The sequence below is a fragment of the Pagrus major genome, chromosome 22, assembly GCF_040436345.1.
Source record: "Pagrus major chromosome 22, Pma_NU_1.0".
Lineage (NCBI taxonomy): Eukaryota > Metazoa > Chordata > Actinopteri > Spariformes > Sparidae > Pagrus > Pagrus major.
The window spans coordinates 21,596,157-21,615,425 of NC_133236.1; the positions used below are offsets into that span (position 1 = coordinate 21,596,157).

Below are 19,269 nucleotides of genomic sequence, written 5' to 3' on the forward strand. Positions count from 1 at the left end.
GTCCACAGATGCACTCTTTTTCCTCTCAATTTTATTTTTTCAGCGAATGCAATAGTTGATTTAATGTGTAACGTATTAAAACTGCTTGTGACACTGATTGTCTTTGCCAGTTTGGCAAAGCTTCCAGATACAAAATATGTTCAAGTGAACAAATGCTCTTGCAATATCATGGTAACTCTAGCAAAGCAATATGTTTTACATTTTTTTATTAGAACCCTGAATCTCATTGTGACGACATCAAACATCAACATCGAGACATTTCCTAAGTCGAAACATGCAAGATGTAACAGCAGTTGATACCTGAATGACATACTGTAGCATTCAATATAAACTTTTGATGAAAGAAAAAGAAAGCTCAGTTAAACTTATAATTTTAATCATCCATGTCATGATTCATAAAGTGAGCTTGACTTGGTTTACTCTGAGTAAAGCACATGTTAAACATGCATTAAAGAAAATGCCAAAAACTACAAATTTCCTGAAATACGCTTAAACGCATGTAAATACATATTCAGTGCATGTTTGGCACAGTTAACAGCAAGAGAATCTTCAAAATGTTCTTAAAAACAACCTCTTCATTAATGTCTCCTGTCAGTTGACTACATTTAAAATGATAATTTAAGTGTTAACAGTGGTACCGTCAGAAATTTAAAACTTGGAGCAACACATGTTCAAATTTTCTCTCTAGAATTGCACTGAAAAAGTCAGTCCCAGTTAAAATGTAGCTGCCCCACAAGGATGTAAAACACGATAAAACATAATGTCTAAAAGAAGCCTGGGGTCACCTCAGACTTCGTGTCAGCATTTTCCCTTTCAGAATAGTCAGTTTCAGCTCAGTAAATCAAGCCGCTGCAGTTCAGCCTCAGAGTGACTTGGCCTTACGTCTCTGTGTGACCCACAGCAGGACGGAGATCACAACCGTAGACGCCCCAAGAGGCCCAAACACCTGGAGGATTGGAAACTCCCCCTATTGACAATAAAAATAAATGTATGACTTTAGATAATAAGAAGATTCAAGTGCACTTGTATTAAACTTAGTAATGAAGCACATAAATAAATAATAATCCAAATAAAGCTCCTTCCAGAACTTACCTCCCGCAGACACTTGTATCCATGATAGTTGTCAGCACAGCTGCACTCAAAGAAGCCAGGCCCATAGGGAGCACAGAGGGAGTTCTCCGGGCAGTTAATGGCTGAGGATTGTCGATAATTATGAGATGAACAGATGTCATGTTGTACCAGAAGGCAGTTTAAGATTTTATGCGTCACAATGGAAGATTAACAGATGGGAACTCACACAGCTGTCCAGTCTGGTTGCACATACTTTTCTGGCCCTCACAGAGACGTTTTCCCTGTTTGACCTCCACCTTTCCCCAAGAAGTGTTGCCTCCGGGACAAACTATGTCCTGCGGCAAAATCCTATTATAGAGACACAAAAGTAGAGTTACAAAGATGTAAAACTAACTTCATATTCACGAGCAGCTGTCATAGCTTCGGTGCAGTTTTTGGAACGATGTACTTACAAGTGATTTAACTCAATAAATCCTTGAAATGCTGTGTCACTGACGTTGACAATGGGATTGAGTGAGAGGTCTCTGCAAAGCAAATATTTATAAAGTAAAACACTTGTGAAAGGGCAAAGTTCCATATAGATATTGATAAACAAAAAATGAATCAGACATGTTCGTTCAGTCCTGATACTGGAATGTTTATTTACTTAAACTATCTTTCTTTCTCTTACGAGTAGTTGAAGAGTTTTGGTTCTTGCCAGCAGGAGAGATTAAGGTTTTTTTTTCTTTTTGCTGCAGGGGATAGAAACTTTCCTAAACTCCTGCTGCCTAAGAATGTTAGTGTTGACTTAATCACAGGAAGATCATTCTGAGGAATCGCCCACGCTTGTTTCAGCAGTGCAGAAATCTACACGTTATCATGTGAAACAGGCCCATATAATCATGCAGAATCAGACTGTACAGTAGTGATGAGCGCAGGTCTTTTGCTTTGCCTGAAAAAGAACTTCACAGAGACTTCTGCTTTTTTGTCTGTATACTATAGTGTAGGGTGTAGAACTGTATTTTATGTACATACACCATTAAAGCTGTTGATGCTCCCTGAAGATCCCCAACGTGAGTTAATGAACAATTGGACAGATCCAACCTGACACAAACAAAAAAAACAAAAAACATGTTGAAACATTAACAGAAAAAACCCTTAACGTTATGCAGATCTTACTTTGAAAAGTTGCAGAAGCATAAACGTTACTTAGACTAAACAGGGACAGTACCAGCACTGGCATCCCAGAATACATAGCAAGAAAGTCTGGCTGACAACAAAGCAGACAAACTGGTTTGTTCAGCCCAACAATACGCAGTCCTTTCAGTGCTCCTCCTAAGCTTTTATGACAAGGTTGTCAATAAGATGACCTGATAAACGGAGGGTATGGAAACAGCAATATAACAGTATCACAAAATAAGAATACTGAAACAGTTCTAATGATAATCATATTGAATCATATTGACAATGATAAAACAAATATAAACAAGTACATCAAGAGATATATAAAGATAGAATTCTTATTCAGAAATAAAAACTAATATAGTTACTAAAAATCAAGAAAAACAAATGATTTGTGTGTTTGTTTTACACTTTTTGTCTCAAAACCTTTTTATTTATTTATTCTATATATGTATTTATTTGTACTGGTGTTCTGCACAATGTTTGTTAACTTTTACCACATCTTATTATCCAGGGGCTTACACAGTATTAACTTGTAAAATAAAATGTAATCCCTATATTTCCGATAGACATTGAAGGCAGCATTAAAATCCTACCCGATGATGCGTTCAGGGTCGCTTGTGTTATCATTTTTCATGCAGCAGCGCCCGTCTATCCGACCAGCGGACGAGGCGCAAAGCTGACCCACCTCGGTGTCATTCAAGACTGTACCGCTGCAGAGCTCACATACCTGCGATCACAAGTCATTACGAAGTTAAAAAGAGGGTTATAGACAACAACATTCCCACTCATCCTCGCTGGCACCTACAGCTACTGTACATCCACCAAAACAAGCGTCTCCTCAAGGATAGGTGGATGCGATGCGGCATTCACGTACTGTGGTAAAGACTACAGCTGTTATATCGCCAAATCCAAGTCTTACCTGCAGCTCAGTCAGTTGATAACTTGCGTAAAAACATAAATTCAAGATCAAAATAAGCACGACAGGTTTCAGCTGGCTGCACCCAGCTTTCATTTTCATCGACTGAAGTCATATGATCCCACTGTAGCGGACATGTGACAGGAAGCAGGTCCAACACTTAACAACACTTCACATAACAACGCCTCATTCTGCGCTGCGTTTACGCATAGGCTCAATTTGGAGCTTTTAATGTAGCCTAGTTTGATTTGCTTATGTAGTGAATAGAGTACAACTGTATGTAAATACACCGAGTAAGCATCTAACTTGTTTATTGGTGCAAAAATAAATAAATACATTTAAAAAAATCAGAATATGTTCAAATACTAATTTTGCAGCTAATCAAAAGCCTTTGTTTAATTCAACGTTTTAAAGCAAGGGATAAAATATTTATGGAAACCTTTTTTTTTCTAACTTAAAAAATATTTTATGTGGCACACACCAGCGGTCGTTAAATTACATTACACGTCCGATTTAATAAAATTTCTCAAATTGTTGACAATCTCAGACGCATTTTTTTTCCTCCGACTTTAATGAATTCTGACTGCGCTTCCACTGTCGCTTTGGGTTGCGCCAAACGAGGTGGGGACTTCAAGTTAGACGATTTTACGAGATCCAAAATACAGATGAAAACACGTTTGCGGCATATTTATAACATTATATCTCAACCTTACGCATTTAATTGTAAAATATGTGACGAAAATTATGCGCGTGTTTTCTTATTTTCTTACCCGCGACGAGTGGACCCCCACCCCCCGGTTGAGAATAAGATGGTTCGGCCCAGAATGATTGTTGCAATGCCTCTTGATGGGCCACTAGATACACTGAGCACAGAATGGCTTGACGGCCCTGGTACATCTGCTTTCTCTGGCGTTTCTATCACATTTTTATCTATGAGTTTCCTCCGTCGCCGTGTAGATTTTTCTTCGGCAAACGTAGGAGACGGAAAAAAAACAAGCTAAACTCCAACAAGTGCAACTGTCTCCCCTCATATTTCGAAAGGTTTGCCAACGGTTCTGCGACGCTGTGTTGTTTGCAGGGTCCAACTGCACCTTTTATCCGGAAACTTCCATCTGGTCACCGCTAATGAGCAGAGTTACCTGTGTACGTTGAAGCCCAGGTCTCACAGTAGGTGGTTTTAAGTTACCGCAAATTGCTAAAAAAAAAAGTGGCCGAGAGGTGTTATTTTAACGCCAATAGTGAAGGTGTAATTACTTAACACTTGCAACATGGCTGCTGCGGGAACGGCAGGGAGAAAAGTTTGACACTGACGTGGGAGAAGTTTTATGCGGATGCCAGTTGGTACGTGAGTTGCTGGCCCGATAATAAAGTCGTCAGTGGTCCCCTCCAGCCTGGCACTGCTCTACCCGGACTTACAAACCAGTGGATGAACCGTGCTAGAGCCCCCTCCTCCTCTGTAGTCACCGCCGACAGTCACTGCAGTGGACTTTGTGGGCAAACTGTAGTGTCTTCTTCTCCATCGTACGGCTGTGGTGGTGGTGGTGGTGGCGTTTGAGGACTTGTCGTCGGGCAGCGGGCGGTGTTTCCAGCCAAAATGCATTTTTCCATACCCGAAACGGAGGTTCGTTCGGGAGAGAATGGATCGACCTATGTGGTGAGCATGATATATGTGTGTTTTTTTTGTTTTGTTTTACCCGCTTGCACTTAGTGTGGATTTAACGCTGCTTTTGCCCACAGGTCGGGCTAATGTCAATGCAGCACGAGTTCCTGTGTTTACTGTTAGACAGTCATGATCTGATGGCCCGAGCCAGAGATGTGTCACCAAACAACTGCCTGCTGCAAAAATGAAAATCAGCATTAGCCTCAGTTACACCACACAATGCTCATTTGGATCTCTCATGTAATGATTGTGTTTCATTGGGGTGCAGTCTAGATGGTTACAGAGATTGATTCAGAGAACTGAAACGTGAGGAAGTTGAGTAGGAGTGTTTTTTTTTTTGTCTTACAGTACTTCCTGCCTGAATAAGCCTAAGGTCTTTTGGCATTGGACTTTATTTAGTAGATGGTGTTATGTGGTTGCAAAATGTTGCATGGTCATGGTGTGTCTGAAGTTGGCATCAGTTGTCATTTACTGTCAAAGCCGCCTGAGGTGACTTGAGTGTGGCCCGATGTCTGATTCATCACACGACAGAGTCCCTTTTGTTTCAAACGTCTGACTCTGTGCTTAAATTCTTCCTGAGATTTGACACCATGTTATCAAAACACTCCCTGTTATTTAAAGATGAATGCAGCCAACATCGCTTTAAAGGGAGGTTATATGTAAGACCTTCAGTTGGAAAACAACAACAAAAGTTGAATAAAATTATCAACAGAATTTTAAGTGATGGCATTTTTGACGTTTATGATATCTATGCCAGATAGCAACATTTACCAGACACCCTCATCCCTCCCACATACTGCGTGGAATGATGTCACAGATTTGGGCCAGTTTTGGTTTATTTGGACCGCGCACTTGCCATCATACCTTGGCAGTATTTGGACCAGATGAACCTGGTGTGGGCCAGATCTGGCCTGCAACAATTTTGCTGTCTGGGATGTATTCTGTTGTAAAAGTATCTGCTGAAGTCGGCATGCTAACCAGCTTGTCCTATTCCAAAGCTCCTGTGCACCCAGTCAGAACCGCTAGCTGCACGGCTAACTGAGCTAACTAGCAGCTACAGTTTGCAGCAGTGAGCAGTTACTTCGGTGGCATGTTGTTCCCTATTTGGTTTGAGTATGAATTTGACAGGTGACCAAAAATTCTTCCATATTACACCTTTAACTATATTGTCAAGTCCAACACCTATACTTAACCGTTAAGTATAGTCTAAATAGGGTTGTTCCAAAACCAGTATATATAATACTCCAATACTGCCTTAAATGCTGGAATTGGTATTCACAAGTACAAAAGTCAATGCACAGATTCAATACAATACATCAGATCAGTATTCAGGTATCAGGAAGGAACAATTGATATTGTTAGATCTCTTTTAACTGTCAAGTCTCCCAACTTACAGTTAAATATAGTCTAAAAGAGCAGCAATAATTTGTGGCTCTAACATCTTGCTTGGTTGTTGTACAGCAGGCTTTTACAGCCTGCCTGTGTGTTTATTTTCTTTGATTATATTCTGTTTCTGTGTGTATATAAATTGCCATTGTGTATGAAAGGTGCGTTTCCTTGACACATTGGCAAACAAGCTCTGTGGTGCTTGGAGAGGATCATTCATGGAGGTTGGTCAAGGACAGCTGTAGTGAAGCATGGTAGATATAAACCATTTTAAGCTTTTCCGGATGTTTCACACAGTTTTCCTCATAAATCATGAAAACCAGTCAGGATACACTGTGCTAATGTGTGACAGAGACACTGTTGTTTGAATAATTTACTGACGGCTTGTGATGTTTTCTCCTTTTCTTGTGTTGCTTGATGATTTAGACCACAGCATTGGTGTGAATGTGTATTTATTAACATGCCTGTAAACCAGACCCATTCATGAACACAAGTCGTTATGTTGCTAGGGAACAGCTTGGGTTCAACCTATTTCCTGTTAGTTTAGTGATGGATATGATGTGAACAAACACAACATCAGCTCCTTTTGAGAATATATAGTTTTAATTTAAAAAATAAGATTAAGTATGCTTTATTGAAGGGCGAAGCAATTACTCTAATATTCACCAGACACTTTTACATAACATCTGCGACATCTGATTTCCATGTGACATCACACTGGCTGTTCTCAATGTCACACACCTGCACATTCTCCATCTTGACTCCATGTGCTCCAAAGAAGGAAAAAAAAATCTTGGAATAGGCTCATTAATATTTGAACATGTCAGTGTGTTCAGTGTCACAGCTGCCTCAAGAATTTAGCTTTGGATCTAAATGTAGCTAGCAACAAACACAGTATTATATGTGCAGGGATTTTGATATAATACAGTTTATTTCCCTTCACATTGTTCTGCAAACACCTACTCTCTCTCTCTCTCTCTCTCTCTCTCTCTCTCTCTCTGAAAGTCAATACATTTCTAAATTGAGCATTTCAGGTGCCATCTCTGGCTTCTTTCCACCTGGCTGAGCACATTTTCAGCCTGTACTGCAGTGGCAACTTTAAAGCGTCAGTTTTTCACCTCTCAGCTGGCAGTCCTGTGACTGTCACTGTGACCTTCCTGTTACCAGCCTACAGGAAGGGACTTTGCTTGATTGTAATACTGAGAGATGGGCTGTGTACCTTGGAACCAGTCGGCTACAGAAACTGCAGCGTTTGCACAGGGCTTTTTAGAATAACAAGGGCTGCAGTTTTCTTTTGTTTTTAAATGTGGTACAGTTCCTGTGCTAGCACAGACAAACATTTTATATTTTTTTAGAGCTCACACTTCCTCTTGTAGAGGAAGTCTAGTAGACTTGTATCGCTCTCTCTCTCTGATTCACGTAATAAATATAGTGTGTTTTTGGGTGTGTAAAGGAGAGATAGACATTGGTGCTACTGTAAGCGTTGGTGACTCATTTATCCTTAGATGAGGAACAGGTTAGGACTTAGATATCAGCAGATTCATCTGTTTTGGTTTATAGTTCTGCAAACCATTGAAGTCACACTCAACAACATGCCTTTATCAGCCTGAATCCAACAGTGAGCAATTTGAATAAACAACAGGGATGTTTTTGATGATTTTGGACTGCTTGTTGGACAAAAGAAGCAATTTAAAGACGTCCCTTTTGGCTCTGGGAAATTGCGATGAACATTTTTTTAAATTTCTTTTTACTTTTATAGACTTAATGTTCATCCCTATGATTTCTCGGGTATGAAATTACCTGGATTTTCCACATGGTGTCTGTGGGCCGAGCAGCTAACTCCCAGATTAGCCCTCTGCTAACTTAAAATCATATTTTAAAAAAAATCATTTAATCATGTGGCTCTTTTAGACTCCCAAATATTCTTGGGTTGATTTGATCTAATTCTGATAGAGAAATTGATTTCTGCAGGGTTTGTGATGCTCCAAAAAATATTGTTTCCAGCCACCTTTCAAAATGTAAGCCTATGGGGTGAAGTCCTTTTGGGCTTGTTGCATCATGTGACGTTATAGTTACACAGTTTGGTCACTATATGTCTAATTTGCGTCAAAGGCTGCTGTACTTCCTAGGGGCTTGTTGAATACCCACAACACATGTAGGAGCAGGGGTGTTGGAAATTCGGCAATAAAGAAAAGAGTAATGCCTGCACACTGACTCCAAACTTCATGCATATTTAAATTTAAAAAAATTCACTCCTTGTTGTATCTTTGTCAGGTCTTCATCGAGTCAAAATGTTTTTGACCTTGCTAAAATCTGACCTAGATCAAAATGTATGGTAATTTGATATATTTTTGGTTTGGAGTTAGGGTGTTGACAAGAGCGATAGATCATAATGGTTACATTGAAGGGAATTCGGCCTGTTGAAGTGTCCTTCAGTTGAACTGCCTGCAATTCACAAAAAATTGAGGGTCATTTTTGTGTGTTATCAAACAGAGCCAAGACATTCTGCATACTCATTCTTCCTTCCTGCCTGGTTTCTGCCTACATACACATTTTTCAGTTCATTTGTTGGCCTTCCTCCAAATTCTTTAGTCTTCCTCTTTCCCTTTTAGAAGTTTGGTTTGTACTAAACTTTATTTTGCTATCAGTTGGTAGCAAAGGTCAGTCATAGCATGTGTAGCTACATGCAACAGTGTGGTCAGGAGTCCTCAAAACTTTTGTTTTGTCATTTTGACAGATGATCCACCATGTTGACTATAAATATTCATTGAGAAGGAAGGGGAAGGAGATTAAAGCAGCAAAGACAGTTTGTGCTTTGACACCCAAAGGGGCGCTCTCTTCAACAAGCACACAGGACACACTTCCTCTCATCCACAGCCAGAGCTGTGCACAGCCTGGTGGGAGCTTATATTTCTCAGCAAATTAAAGCAAGTGACAACAGTCGGCGATTGTTTTTACTCCCAGAATTAGCTAAACCTTCAGCAGTTTTTTTTGACCATGAATTATTGTGAAAGGATTCTGTGGTGGAAACACTTTTCTCTCATGTTTTCGAGCCATTTTCTCCAAAGAATGAAGACAGTTTTAGTACTAGGTGGTCGGGTTGACTGGTGGTCTAATAGTTTTGTGGTAAAAACAAAAAATTCTTTCAAAAGTTCAAGGTTGCTGTTCTGTAAGTGAGCCTGTGTTTTGGCAAACTTAAAAGTTTTTATTTCTTCTTGGTATTGTTATTCTTGTGGTTTAGTATCACTCCTAACATTTAATGATACATCTGACATGAAAGATTTTCTCACTGAGATGTCTAAACTTTACAGCCAGCAGATCTTTGGTTTGCTCATTCCAAATGGTGGTTTTGCAGAGGAGTGATGTCTCCTTTCCTGTCTGTCAAAACAAAAAAGACTTGTCTCAGAAAAGTAATGAAAGATTCCACATGTGATCCTTGCTTTCTGTATTTGGTAGCTTATACATAATGCAAGGAGAAGCTGGTTTGATTGAAAAATGTGCAACAGGTTCTGTTTCCCTTTTGGTCAGTGGGGTTTGATTGAATCTGCTTCATTTGTTTGGTCTTCCTAATGAAAACAACGAGCGATGAAATGCTCAGTGGTGACGTAAGATGAGATGAATGCAGATTCAAGTAAGGCTGCAACTAACAATTGTTTTTCTTTTAAGCGATTAGTTGTTTGCTCTACAGAATGTCAGGGAAAAAAGCCCAAGATAACATCCTGGAATGTCTTGTTTTGTCCACAACCCAAAAATATTCAGTTTACTGTCATAGAAGAATGAAGAAACCAGAAAATATTCACATTTAATAAACTGGAATTTCACTTTTTACTCGAACTGTGAAATGAACATAGTTGCCAAGTAATTTAATAGTTGACAACTAATTGATGAATTGTTGCAGCTCTAGATTTTTAGATTGTTTTGTGGAAAATCAGTAAAACATCTGTTCTAGGTACTGGATGTTAACTGTATTGCTTCATTTTCTTTTACCGGTTTTTTCTGCACTAAATTTGAAGGCAACATATTCTGCTCATTTTGAGGTTCATACTTTTATTTTGGGTTACTACTGTAATAGGTTTACATGCTTCAATGCCCAAAGAACACACCAGTCACCCCATACTGTCCAGTGCGGCAGCACTGTATTCCCCCTCTGTCTGAAACACTATGTTTTAGCTCCTGTCTCTTTAAGGTCCCCCTCCTGAATACCCAATCTCTTCTAATTGGTCAGCTCCCACACGCCTGAGCCAGCACCACTAACAACAACAGAGTGACTGTACTAAATCAACTTTCATGTGGCAAACTAGCCACTATACATTATGATGCAAATGTGTGACTCAGTGACATAGTGTGATATGATGTTTCATGAGCAATGTCACTGACTTTATTATTTTTTATATTTCCTTCTCAGTATGTCTACATAAATTTAATTTTTTTTATTGAAACATTTTCAAGCTTCTGCACATTGTCAAACATTTACACGGCCTTTCTCTAATTAGTCCCCACTCTTTCCCACAGGCCTACAACATCCACGTCAATGGCGTGCTGCACTGTCGAGTACGCTACAGTCAACTTCTCGGCCTCCATGAACAGGTAAGTCTTTAGTCATCACTATATAGCCATTGCTGTCACTGTGCTTCAGACCAGAAGAGAGTGGTCTGCATGTGTGACGCATTGAAAGCTGTTGAAATGCCACCACATCCACCCAGTATGACCTTTTGCTCGTCTTTGTGTCGTACGGTCGATACGCCAGCCTCCCATCACTTTGACTCAGGCTTGAAGTCTTGCGCTGTTATTCCTCTCAAAGTTCAAACTATTGCATGTAAATAGGCAGTGTTGTGGAGGAGTTTGGAGGGGGTGCGCGACATGGAAGGAATGTTCTTGGCCTTTCTTTCACTTCACCTGCTGGGAAAAGGAACTTAATCTGAAAGAGAAATGTTGTTGGAAAGGGTTGAGTTGCCTGGTCTTAAGACATTTTTAGGTCTCTGAAGCTTTACACAGAGCCGCAGCTATTTGTGAGAGCTGTTATTAGGCAATTAGTGTATTTAGCACCTACTTGTTTTTCTGTAGAGCTGGTGATTGGAAATGAACGTACTTGTGAAAGTACCTAACATACATTATTTTGTTGCAGAGGTGGATGCATTGTATCTTTAAAGATGGGTTATTGGCTGGATTTCTACCTGAGAGCTCTTTGTGCTATAAAAAGTACGCAACTGCATATAACACAGCCTTACAGAAGTGCCCAGTCTCCTGTTTTCACACATTAATAAATAAGCAAGCAAGGGCCAAACTTTGCTATCTCCGTCCTCAAGTCTGTGTTATCCAGCCTGACAGTTGCGGTTGCTTGGCAACAGGGTGTGAGGTAGACACACACTCCAGTCTTTAAGAACCAGCCCCACAGGGCTTCCTGTGGCGTACGCATGACCCCAAAACACTCCGGTGATTGCAGGGGCACACACATTCCGCCCAGTTATTGCCGAGAACATTTGAATGTTAATTGTTTCTCTTGTGACAAGGTCACACTTGTGCTCGGTCCACTGCTTGTTTAAAGCAAACAGTGAAAACAGGGCGAGCTTTGCTAGAGAAGAAGGCGTATGAGCTCAGATTGACTCTGATGCATCTGTAACCTGTGCTTAGTGTGTGGGGCTACAAGAGCTGATTTGTTTTTGTAACCAGTGCCGGCTCTGGTGTACTGAAAATAGCAAAGGGCAGTGTGTTGAGGTGAAAATCACCTCTCTTCTCCCTCTCGTACCCACTGGGGCCAACCTTCATCGTGCCATATGTGCAGGACCTGAGTGTTTTATAATGAGTAAAAAATGTGTCAGTGAATTCCTAATCATGAGTGTGACGTCCAGCTTTTGCCTGCAGCAGCATGCAGGTTAAAATTAAATCAAATTTGATGGTAGATCTGTGAGGGCTTAGTTTAAGACTTCCACGGTTCAAAGCTAGCAGCCTTCAGATGATAGAAAATGGGAAGAAATGAGTAAGAGGCTGGAAGACAAAGTAAACTTGGAATGACTAGACATTCAGGGTTCCAGATGTGTCTCTGTGTGCGTGTGTGTCTGTGCGTGTGTGTGTGTGTGTGCGTGCATGTGTGTGTTTTGCACGGAAACTCCACTAGCTGGCCGTTGAAGCAGGGCTTAAAATAAACCTGTGATTCATCTGAAACAGCATGAATGTACCTCTTAGAAAAATGAATCCACAGCTCTTTAATTCAAAAGACTGCTTTTCTGTGCTGAGGTTAATTGGTTTAGTCATAAGAAGTTATCTATCAGATTTCTCTGATGTTCTAAGTGTGAATAAAAAGTGATATAGCCACCTAACTTTTCTCAAATACTCTTAATTGTTAAAAGAAGCAGAATACAGTCTGTATAGCCGGCTGCCCTGCTGCCTCATCTTTAAAACTTTTGTGTTGTACCAACAGATAAAAAAAGAGTATGGCAGCAACGTGGTCCCTGCCTTTCCTCCAAAGAAGATCTTCACACTGACTCCTGCTGAGGTTGAACAGAGACGAGAACAGCTGGAGAAATACATGCAGGCTGGTAAGTTATTCATGCTGAATGGACTTTGTGCAGATGGCTTGTGTTGCATTTCACCTCATTTCTGCCTGAATTTAAATTCCAGCTACCATGTGGGTGTGTTTGTCAGATTGTGAATTGGATACGATTCTTCTCTGAATTTCAATACACATATCCCTGACTGTTTATTTCCCCCTTTTTAAGTAAGGATGGGGGTTGTTTTTTATGTTGTGAAAGAGGAGATTTTGCAGCACAGATTTCCTTGCAATGTTTGCTTCTCCACAACAATCACAAGAATGAGTCTGGCTGGGTGTCTGCGGGAAGTCCAGTCATACACTGGTCTGTTCATGCCACATAAAAGCATGAATATGTTTCACTAAACTGATGATCTGAGTGCAGGGTTAGCTGGGACACCAAGCCAAAGAGTTGTGCTGACACACCTGATGAAAAAATAAACTGTTAGTTTGTTTGTTTTTCTAAGTTTTATGTGTCTGGATCCTTTAGCGATGATGTATGACCTCTTGGGATACACACTTAGCTTTTCTCTGAATCACAAACTGAATTCCATTGGGAATAATTCATATTTTTCTAGTGTTTACCCCAGAAGAGACACAGAGTTTTGAAAGCTTTACTTCGCAAGTCTTAAATCATGTTCAAGAACCCAACTTGGAATTTCATGTCCCAATCTGGGAGGTTTTCAGCATATTGCCCAAATTTTGTAAACAGGTTCAGGGTGAACTTTCTGCACACACACACACACACACACACACACACACACACGAAAAAAGTGGAGCTGGCAGCAATGCCGAGGGTTTGTTTTAATCCTCTCAAGCACTGGCAGTTACAGCAGAACAAGGAAGCGTTGTTCGAGTGTGTATTTGCTCATAGTCTGGGAGCATACGCACACAGGGTGTTCTTGGCTACAGATTCCCTCGGTTACATCATGGCTTTTTACATAGTTATGGAAAATGAGTTGCCACAAACACAATCTGTTCTGACGCAGATGGGTCAGAACTTTGACATTTTGTCAAAGGGTTAGACTAATTTGTAAAAGGACAATAGCACACAGACTGACACACACACACTTTGTCATATTGTAGTCATACACAGATAATTAATTGCAAGGCTCTGCAACTGTAAACTGCCATAAAAAAGAAAACAAAGACATTAGCTGAAGCAAAAGTCTCTTTTTCCTTTTTTTACCAAATCAGGGGACTACAACATGATGAAACTGGTTTGTAATAACTGACAGTTAAATTAACCTGCACCAGATAACATTTCTTTCTTTCCCTTCATAAAGTGCAGTTTTTTTTGCACATCAGGCGAAATTGCCTTGAAAAATGTCTTGAAAGGTCAAACCCATTTCACAGGAACAAATTAAACTGTATGATAAGAGGAAAATTATGAAGAATAGGGAAATGGCTGTGCCTGAGGAGCTCTGTGTTTACATAACATCTAGTAAAAGACCCTTAACTGACTGCTGAGTTATCAATTTAAACCCCTACATATCTCTTCTTGACTTCCGCTGCTCCTTCCATGTCATTCATCAGTGACTAATTTTGTGCTTGTATTTTCTGAGTCCTCTCCTGTTTCCCTTTTTTTTGACAGTGCGCCAGGATCCTTTGCTTGGAGCCAGCGAGATGTTCAACAGTTTCTTAAGGAAAGCACAGCAGGTTGGTAGTGTTTTTTTTTGTTTTGTTTTGTTTTTATCATTGCAGGTACATTAGGCTGTTTTCTGTTGCATCAACGTGGTCAACAGGCCTGTGAGGAGGAAGGGCGTGTTCCTCGAACCAAAAGGCTGATGCAGTAATTTCTCAGCTAGTAATTACTTTTGGCAATGTGGTCCGTGAGGTAGCTGTATTCTTATGATTTGTCGCAGTTTGTGGCAGTGTGTGCGCCTATCGTGGGTTGTGTCATCTTACTTGTAAAGTAGTTGTTCAGAGTAGGTTTGGCTCACTCACAGAAATGTGTGAAGTGATTACGTCAGACATGAAACTGAATAACAGCATAGTTGCATTGTGTGTGGGAGCTGGATCCTTCTGAACTATTATATTAAAAAAAAAAAAAAAGTGAGCAGAGTGATTCATCCCACCAGATTTGCCAAAAAGCTCTTTCTGCAGGACTAAAAATCCAAACAGAATTTGAGCTGAAGTAGATGATGCTGTAAGCACAAACTCATGGCGTGCTGCTGCCTGACAGTAAAAGACTATTTCAAAGGAATGGCATGTCAATGACTTATTCAGACCAGGTAGCGAGGTTTGATTCGTCATCATTCAAGCTGTGACCTGCGCCCCCAGGAGGGCTGTAAATCCAATAACCTTCATGGACAGATTAATCCGTCTGCAGCCACGTCACACCCATTCTGCTTCTCCTCCTCAGTCTTCCTCTCTCATTAGACTCTGTGCTTGTGTCTCCCCCCCTCCCCCCCAGTGCCTTTATGTACTGCGAGGACACCAGCAGGTGCAGAATAGGAGATGAGCTACCACCCTGCATTGTCATTTCATCTGCACCTTTAGTGGTGGGGATGTGCTCGGAGACCCCCCGCTGAGCGAACAGGGAAGATGAGAGATGATATTGCACAAGTGGAGACTGCCTGGGGGACAGAAGAAGCTGCGGTTATCCAGTTTTAAGATTTCATACTTCTTAATATCAGCTCAGAAGCTATTATTTAGACTCTTGAAATATTCATAGGCTTTAGCGGTTCAGTTTATTTCCCTTACTTGCTATTCATTGATTTTGCGGGCCTTCGTTCCATCGTCTGCCTCGTTCAGTTAAGGACTGAAGAGAAGCACAAACACAGCAGTGTTAATGAATGCTTTTGTTTCCTTCATGTCCGTGTGAGCTGAGAGGAGGGAAATGAATGGATTGGACCACTACAGCTAAAACAATTGGTCAATAATTGAATCAGATGATTGACAGAAAATGAAGTGATTATCAACATGATCATTTTGATAATTGATTGATTGTTTTGACTCATTTTTTAAGAAAACATGCAAACAGTGTCCGTTCCCAGATTCTCAGGTGGCAATATTTGCTGGTTTCGTCTTTTTCTGTGATTATAAATAGTATCTTTGGGTTTTTGGACAAAACAAGACACCACTTTACAACATTTTCACCCTTTTTTGACACTATATAGAGAATTAATAAATGAATGGGGAGAATAATCGTAAAATGGAAACATTAGTTCCAGCAACTACACTACAAGTTGCAATTGCTGATGACTAAAAATTAATATGGCTGCTGCTTTTATTGAGGAATTTATAGTTAATTTAAATTTCATATAATGAGTTTTCCATACTGCACTTTTGTTTTTCACATTCTTAGTTAATCCTCAATGTATGCCTAATCTTTCTGTGCCTTTAAACAGTCAGACTTCATTTTGTTTGTGGCAGAAAGAAATAATCCTCATCAAGTGGCCTATTTGTTTTTGGTTTCTCCCTGACTCGAATTTAAACAGACTTTTATTGTGTTGCTGAAATAAAATCGACCTTTCCAGGCCACATTTCTTGCGTTACGCCCGGTGAATGAATAAAATCTCAACCTTAGCTGCACTCATAACATCTTTTCTAGTCTCAAAAGTTGATCAGAATCATCGGATGATGAAATTATTAAGCGCTTCATGAAGAGGGCAAGTTTGGAAGGGGGAGGCTTCAGCTTGTATGTTTTGTTTTTATCTCTTCTCTCACCAGCCTATGTTTTTTTTCCTGCCCATGTGACAAAGTGTGTTTTTGTTGTTGACCGACATGAGTGAGAACACGTAGATTATCCATGAAGCTGAAGAAAAGCCTGTTATTTTTTGTGTCCTTCCCACAGGAGACGCAGCAGATTCCCACAGAAGAAGTCGCTCTAGACATCTGCCTCTCCAACGGTCAGAAAGTCACAGTCAACATTCTGACCTCGGATCAGACGGAGGATGTCCTTGACGTAAGTGCCGGATTGCATAAACACCCCGTTTATCAGCCAGCACTCCACCTAGTATACAACTTTTAGACATTTATAAATCAATTTGCTAGTAAAATGTTTTACAAATTAAACATTTGTAAGGAGGACAAGTGTGTTCATACACAATTGCCCAATAGTGCTGCATGCCTGAATCTGTCAATTCAGTGATAAGTAAACCTCATTAGTACATAAAGGTATTATAATTGGGTTTATAGCAGTAAATTGTGTGATTTAAAGCCTATAACCTCTGGAAGTGGCCAGAAGTGCTGATATCACAAGACGATCACATAAGTCGTTTATGGTTCCTTATCAACCTTCACAGTGTTTGAGAATGTTTAACTAGAAGCACTTGATCTCTGTTGTTCATTCAGTGCTGCCACTTTGGTTTTCCTTCAGGCAAATCGTACTGATGTCGACTCTTCTGTAAGCTCTGATGTTTTAAAGACACTAAATACACTTTCTTAAATTGGAGCAACTTTATGAAAGTATGAGTATTTCTTGCCATTTGGTGCCCCTACAATTTCTGATTACAATTCAATTATACACGGCTGGAGAGCTGTACAGGTGCATATTTTATGATTACATTACCCATAATCAACTTGGCTTCCTCTGTCTGTGCCTGAAAACGTCTTCTTCCTGGCTAACTAGCTCATGGCATCTACAATTTGCAGCAGTTAGCGGTTAAGTTAGCAACAACTAATCTGTCCATCAGGAAACTCCGTAACTCAGAGTTGAGGCAGAGCAGCTAGAGGACATGAGAGAGAAAACCAGAAAACATTTTCTTTTTGAAATATGATCCAGTTTCATCAAAATAGTGTGAGCTAGTGCCTTAAAGCATAACGCACACACTCATGGGAGACTGTACCCGCTCAGCCCAAGTTACATAGTGCAAAAAACACAAGTTCACGCGCAAAGTGGGAATAACTGAGGCACCGTTCTCACTATTACAAGTCAGTGTACCATCAGAATGAATTTGAAGCTGTCATTTCAAGGTAAAACAGTTACATGATGTTGCTTCAAGTCATATTTATACATATAGATCCTCTTTGCCAAAGCAAAGATCAAAGTACTTTATGAGTAAGGGCTACTTCGATCTAACTTATCAAAAGGAAAGAAAACACCAATTTGAATGTTTTTCTTTTTTTTTTTATGTGAGGTGATGAGCAAACCTTTTAGTACATCTGCTTCACCTCTGCTCTCAATTGAGCATAACCACAAACACACACACTCTAAAACAGCTCAACCCAGTAAACATCGGTGTTTCATCATGTCCTTTGTCGCTCTTGGCTGTAAATCAAGGTTGTTGGAGCGCTCTAACAGCTCGCTTAACTGAAGGTTTAACCAAGTAACCTCTGTTTAATTTCTGTGTGTGTGTGTGTGTGTGTGTGTCTGTGTGTGTGTGTGTCTGTGTGCGCGTGTGTGCGTGTGTGCGTGTGTGTGCTTGACAACAGTTGAACTCGCATTTGTCTCATGTGTGATTTAATTGAGTTTTAATTAAAGGTGTTAAAAGCAGGTAAAATAAGAAATGTCAGTGCTGAACACACAAACATTGATTTTTATCACAGAGAAAGTCACTGTTCTGTGTCGTGAGACATATTTATTTTTTCCTAATCAATATTTTTTTTTTATCAACGTAGCTGCTGCATGAATTACAAACTCATAAACAAAGTTGGTCAGTTTTATGTTTCATTATTTTAAGATGTTATAGTTTGTTATGTGTGCCAAACCAAAGACTCTTGATAAATTGAATCATAATGGAGCACATTCATCTTCTTAAACCTAATGGAGTTAATATTGATTCAATATAAGACTACAACACATTATTCTGTCACTGTACAGTTGATTCTATGATGGAGATGATAAAGTATGATTGTGGTTCATTCCCAGTTTTTGATCCACTGGATATTTCAGTCTTCAGAGCTGTTTTTTTATCGTATCTTCAAACTGTTTTATCTCCATTCCTCTTAATTTACTGAAAAATACACAATCAGATGAAGGGATCAGTTAATTAAAATCTGATCGTGAACATGTTTCTTTCTCATCTTTAAACAGGCTGTCGCAACAAAGCTTGACCTTCCAGACGACCTTGTTGGATACTTCAGTCTGTTTCTCGTCCGGGAGGGTGTCGATGGAGGTTTAACATGTAAGTCTAAACACCAATTTCCTAAGAATGAGAGAAATGCACGGAATTTAAAACATCTCATATTTCCCTGTCATTGCTTGTAGAAAGTATTCAGTGTAATGTCCCATTTATATGATTAATTGTTGATTGATAAAAACTGGAGAGGGAAAGAAATCCATAATTCATCACTGAAGAATATTTAGTGGCACCCTGCAATGTTTTTTCAGAAATTTCTACATCTTTAAGGGCTTCTGCCTCTTTGAAACACTGCAGCTGGAGACCATCAGATAACCATTCTTGTTTATCGAGGCAAACTAAATGTGCAGCACACTTTTGATAAAATAATGTAAATTTAAGCTGCTTTATCAGGTCAGCCAAAGGCTTTTCTCAGAAGATACACAGAACTTAGAGGACAAATAACTCTTACAAACTGATAAACAAATAAAACCCAGAGTTGGAATTAAAAACGTAAATGTTTGTTATGTTGCACTGAAGA

The 19,269-nt window shown here is 39.8% G+C and overlaps 2 protein-coding genes across 2 annotated transcripts in view; one reads left to right on the forward strand and one right to left on the reverse strand.

Annotated features, from left to right (window-relative positions):
• Positions 1-11: 11 nt before the first annotated feature.
• atraid (all-trans retinoic acid-induced differentiation factor) lies at positions 12-3,252 on the reverse strand. The gene is made up of 7 exons (XM_073492792.1): positions 3,155-3,252; positions 2,829-2,962; positions 2,086-2,154; positions 1,524-1,595; positions 1,298-1,419; positions 1,093-1,193; positions 12-967 (listed from the first exon to the last, which is right to left on the reverse strand). The coding sequence occupies exons 1-7, from the start codon at positions 3,245-3,247 to the stop codon at positions 863-865; spliced, it is 696 nt and encodes a 231-aa protein (XP_073348893.1). The 5' UTR covers positions 3,248-3,252; the 3' UTR covers positions 12-862.
• A 749-nt stretch (positions 3,253-4,001) lies between these two features.
• The window catches only part of snx17 (sorting nexin 17), a 30,239-nt gene continuing 14,971 nt past the window's right edge, over positions 4,002-19,269 (forward strand). Inside the window, exons 1-6 of the mRNA XM_073492753.1 lie at positions 4,002-4,805; positions 10,710-10,784; positions 12,616-12,733; positions 14,318-14,382; positions 16,523-16,633; positions 18,704-18,794. Of these exons, the coding sequence (XP_073348854.1) occupies positions 4,746-4,805; positions 10,710-10,784; positions 12,616-12,733; positions 14,318-14,382; positions 16,523-16,633; positions 18,704-18,794 (520 nt within the window). The 5' untranslated portion in view covers positions 4,002-4,745. The remainder of the gene's footprint in view (positions 4,806-10,709; positions 10,785-12,615; positions 12,734-14,317; positions 14,383-16,522; positions 16,634-18,703; positions 18,795-19,269) is intronic.

What these genes read in the sequence shown, in the direction of transcription:
- atraid (XM_073492792.1), bottom strand. Translation starts at nt 3,247, where the DNA reads ATGAAAGCTGGGTGCAGCCAGCTGAAACCTGTCGTGCTTATTTTGATC. An exon ending in GCATCAACAGCTTTAATGGT is followed by an intron (nt 1,596 to 2,085) that starts GTATGTACATAA and finishes TTTGCTTTGCAG; the next exon opens with AGACCTCTCACTCAATCCCA. An exon ending in GATACAAGTGTCTGCGGGAG is followed by an intron (nt 968 to 1,092) that starts GTAAGTTCTGGA and finishes TATTGTCAATAG; the next exon opens with GGGGAGTTTCCAATCCTCCA.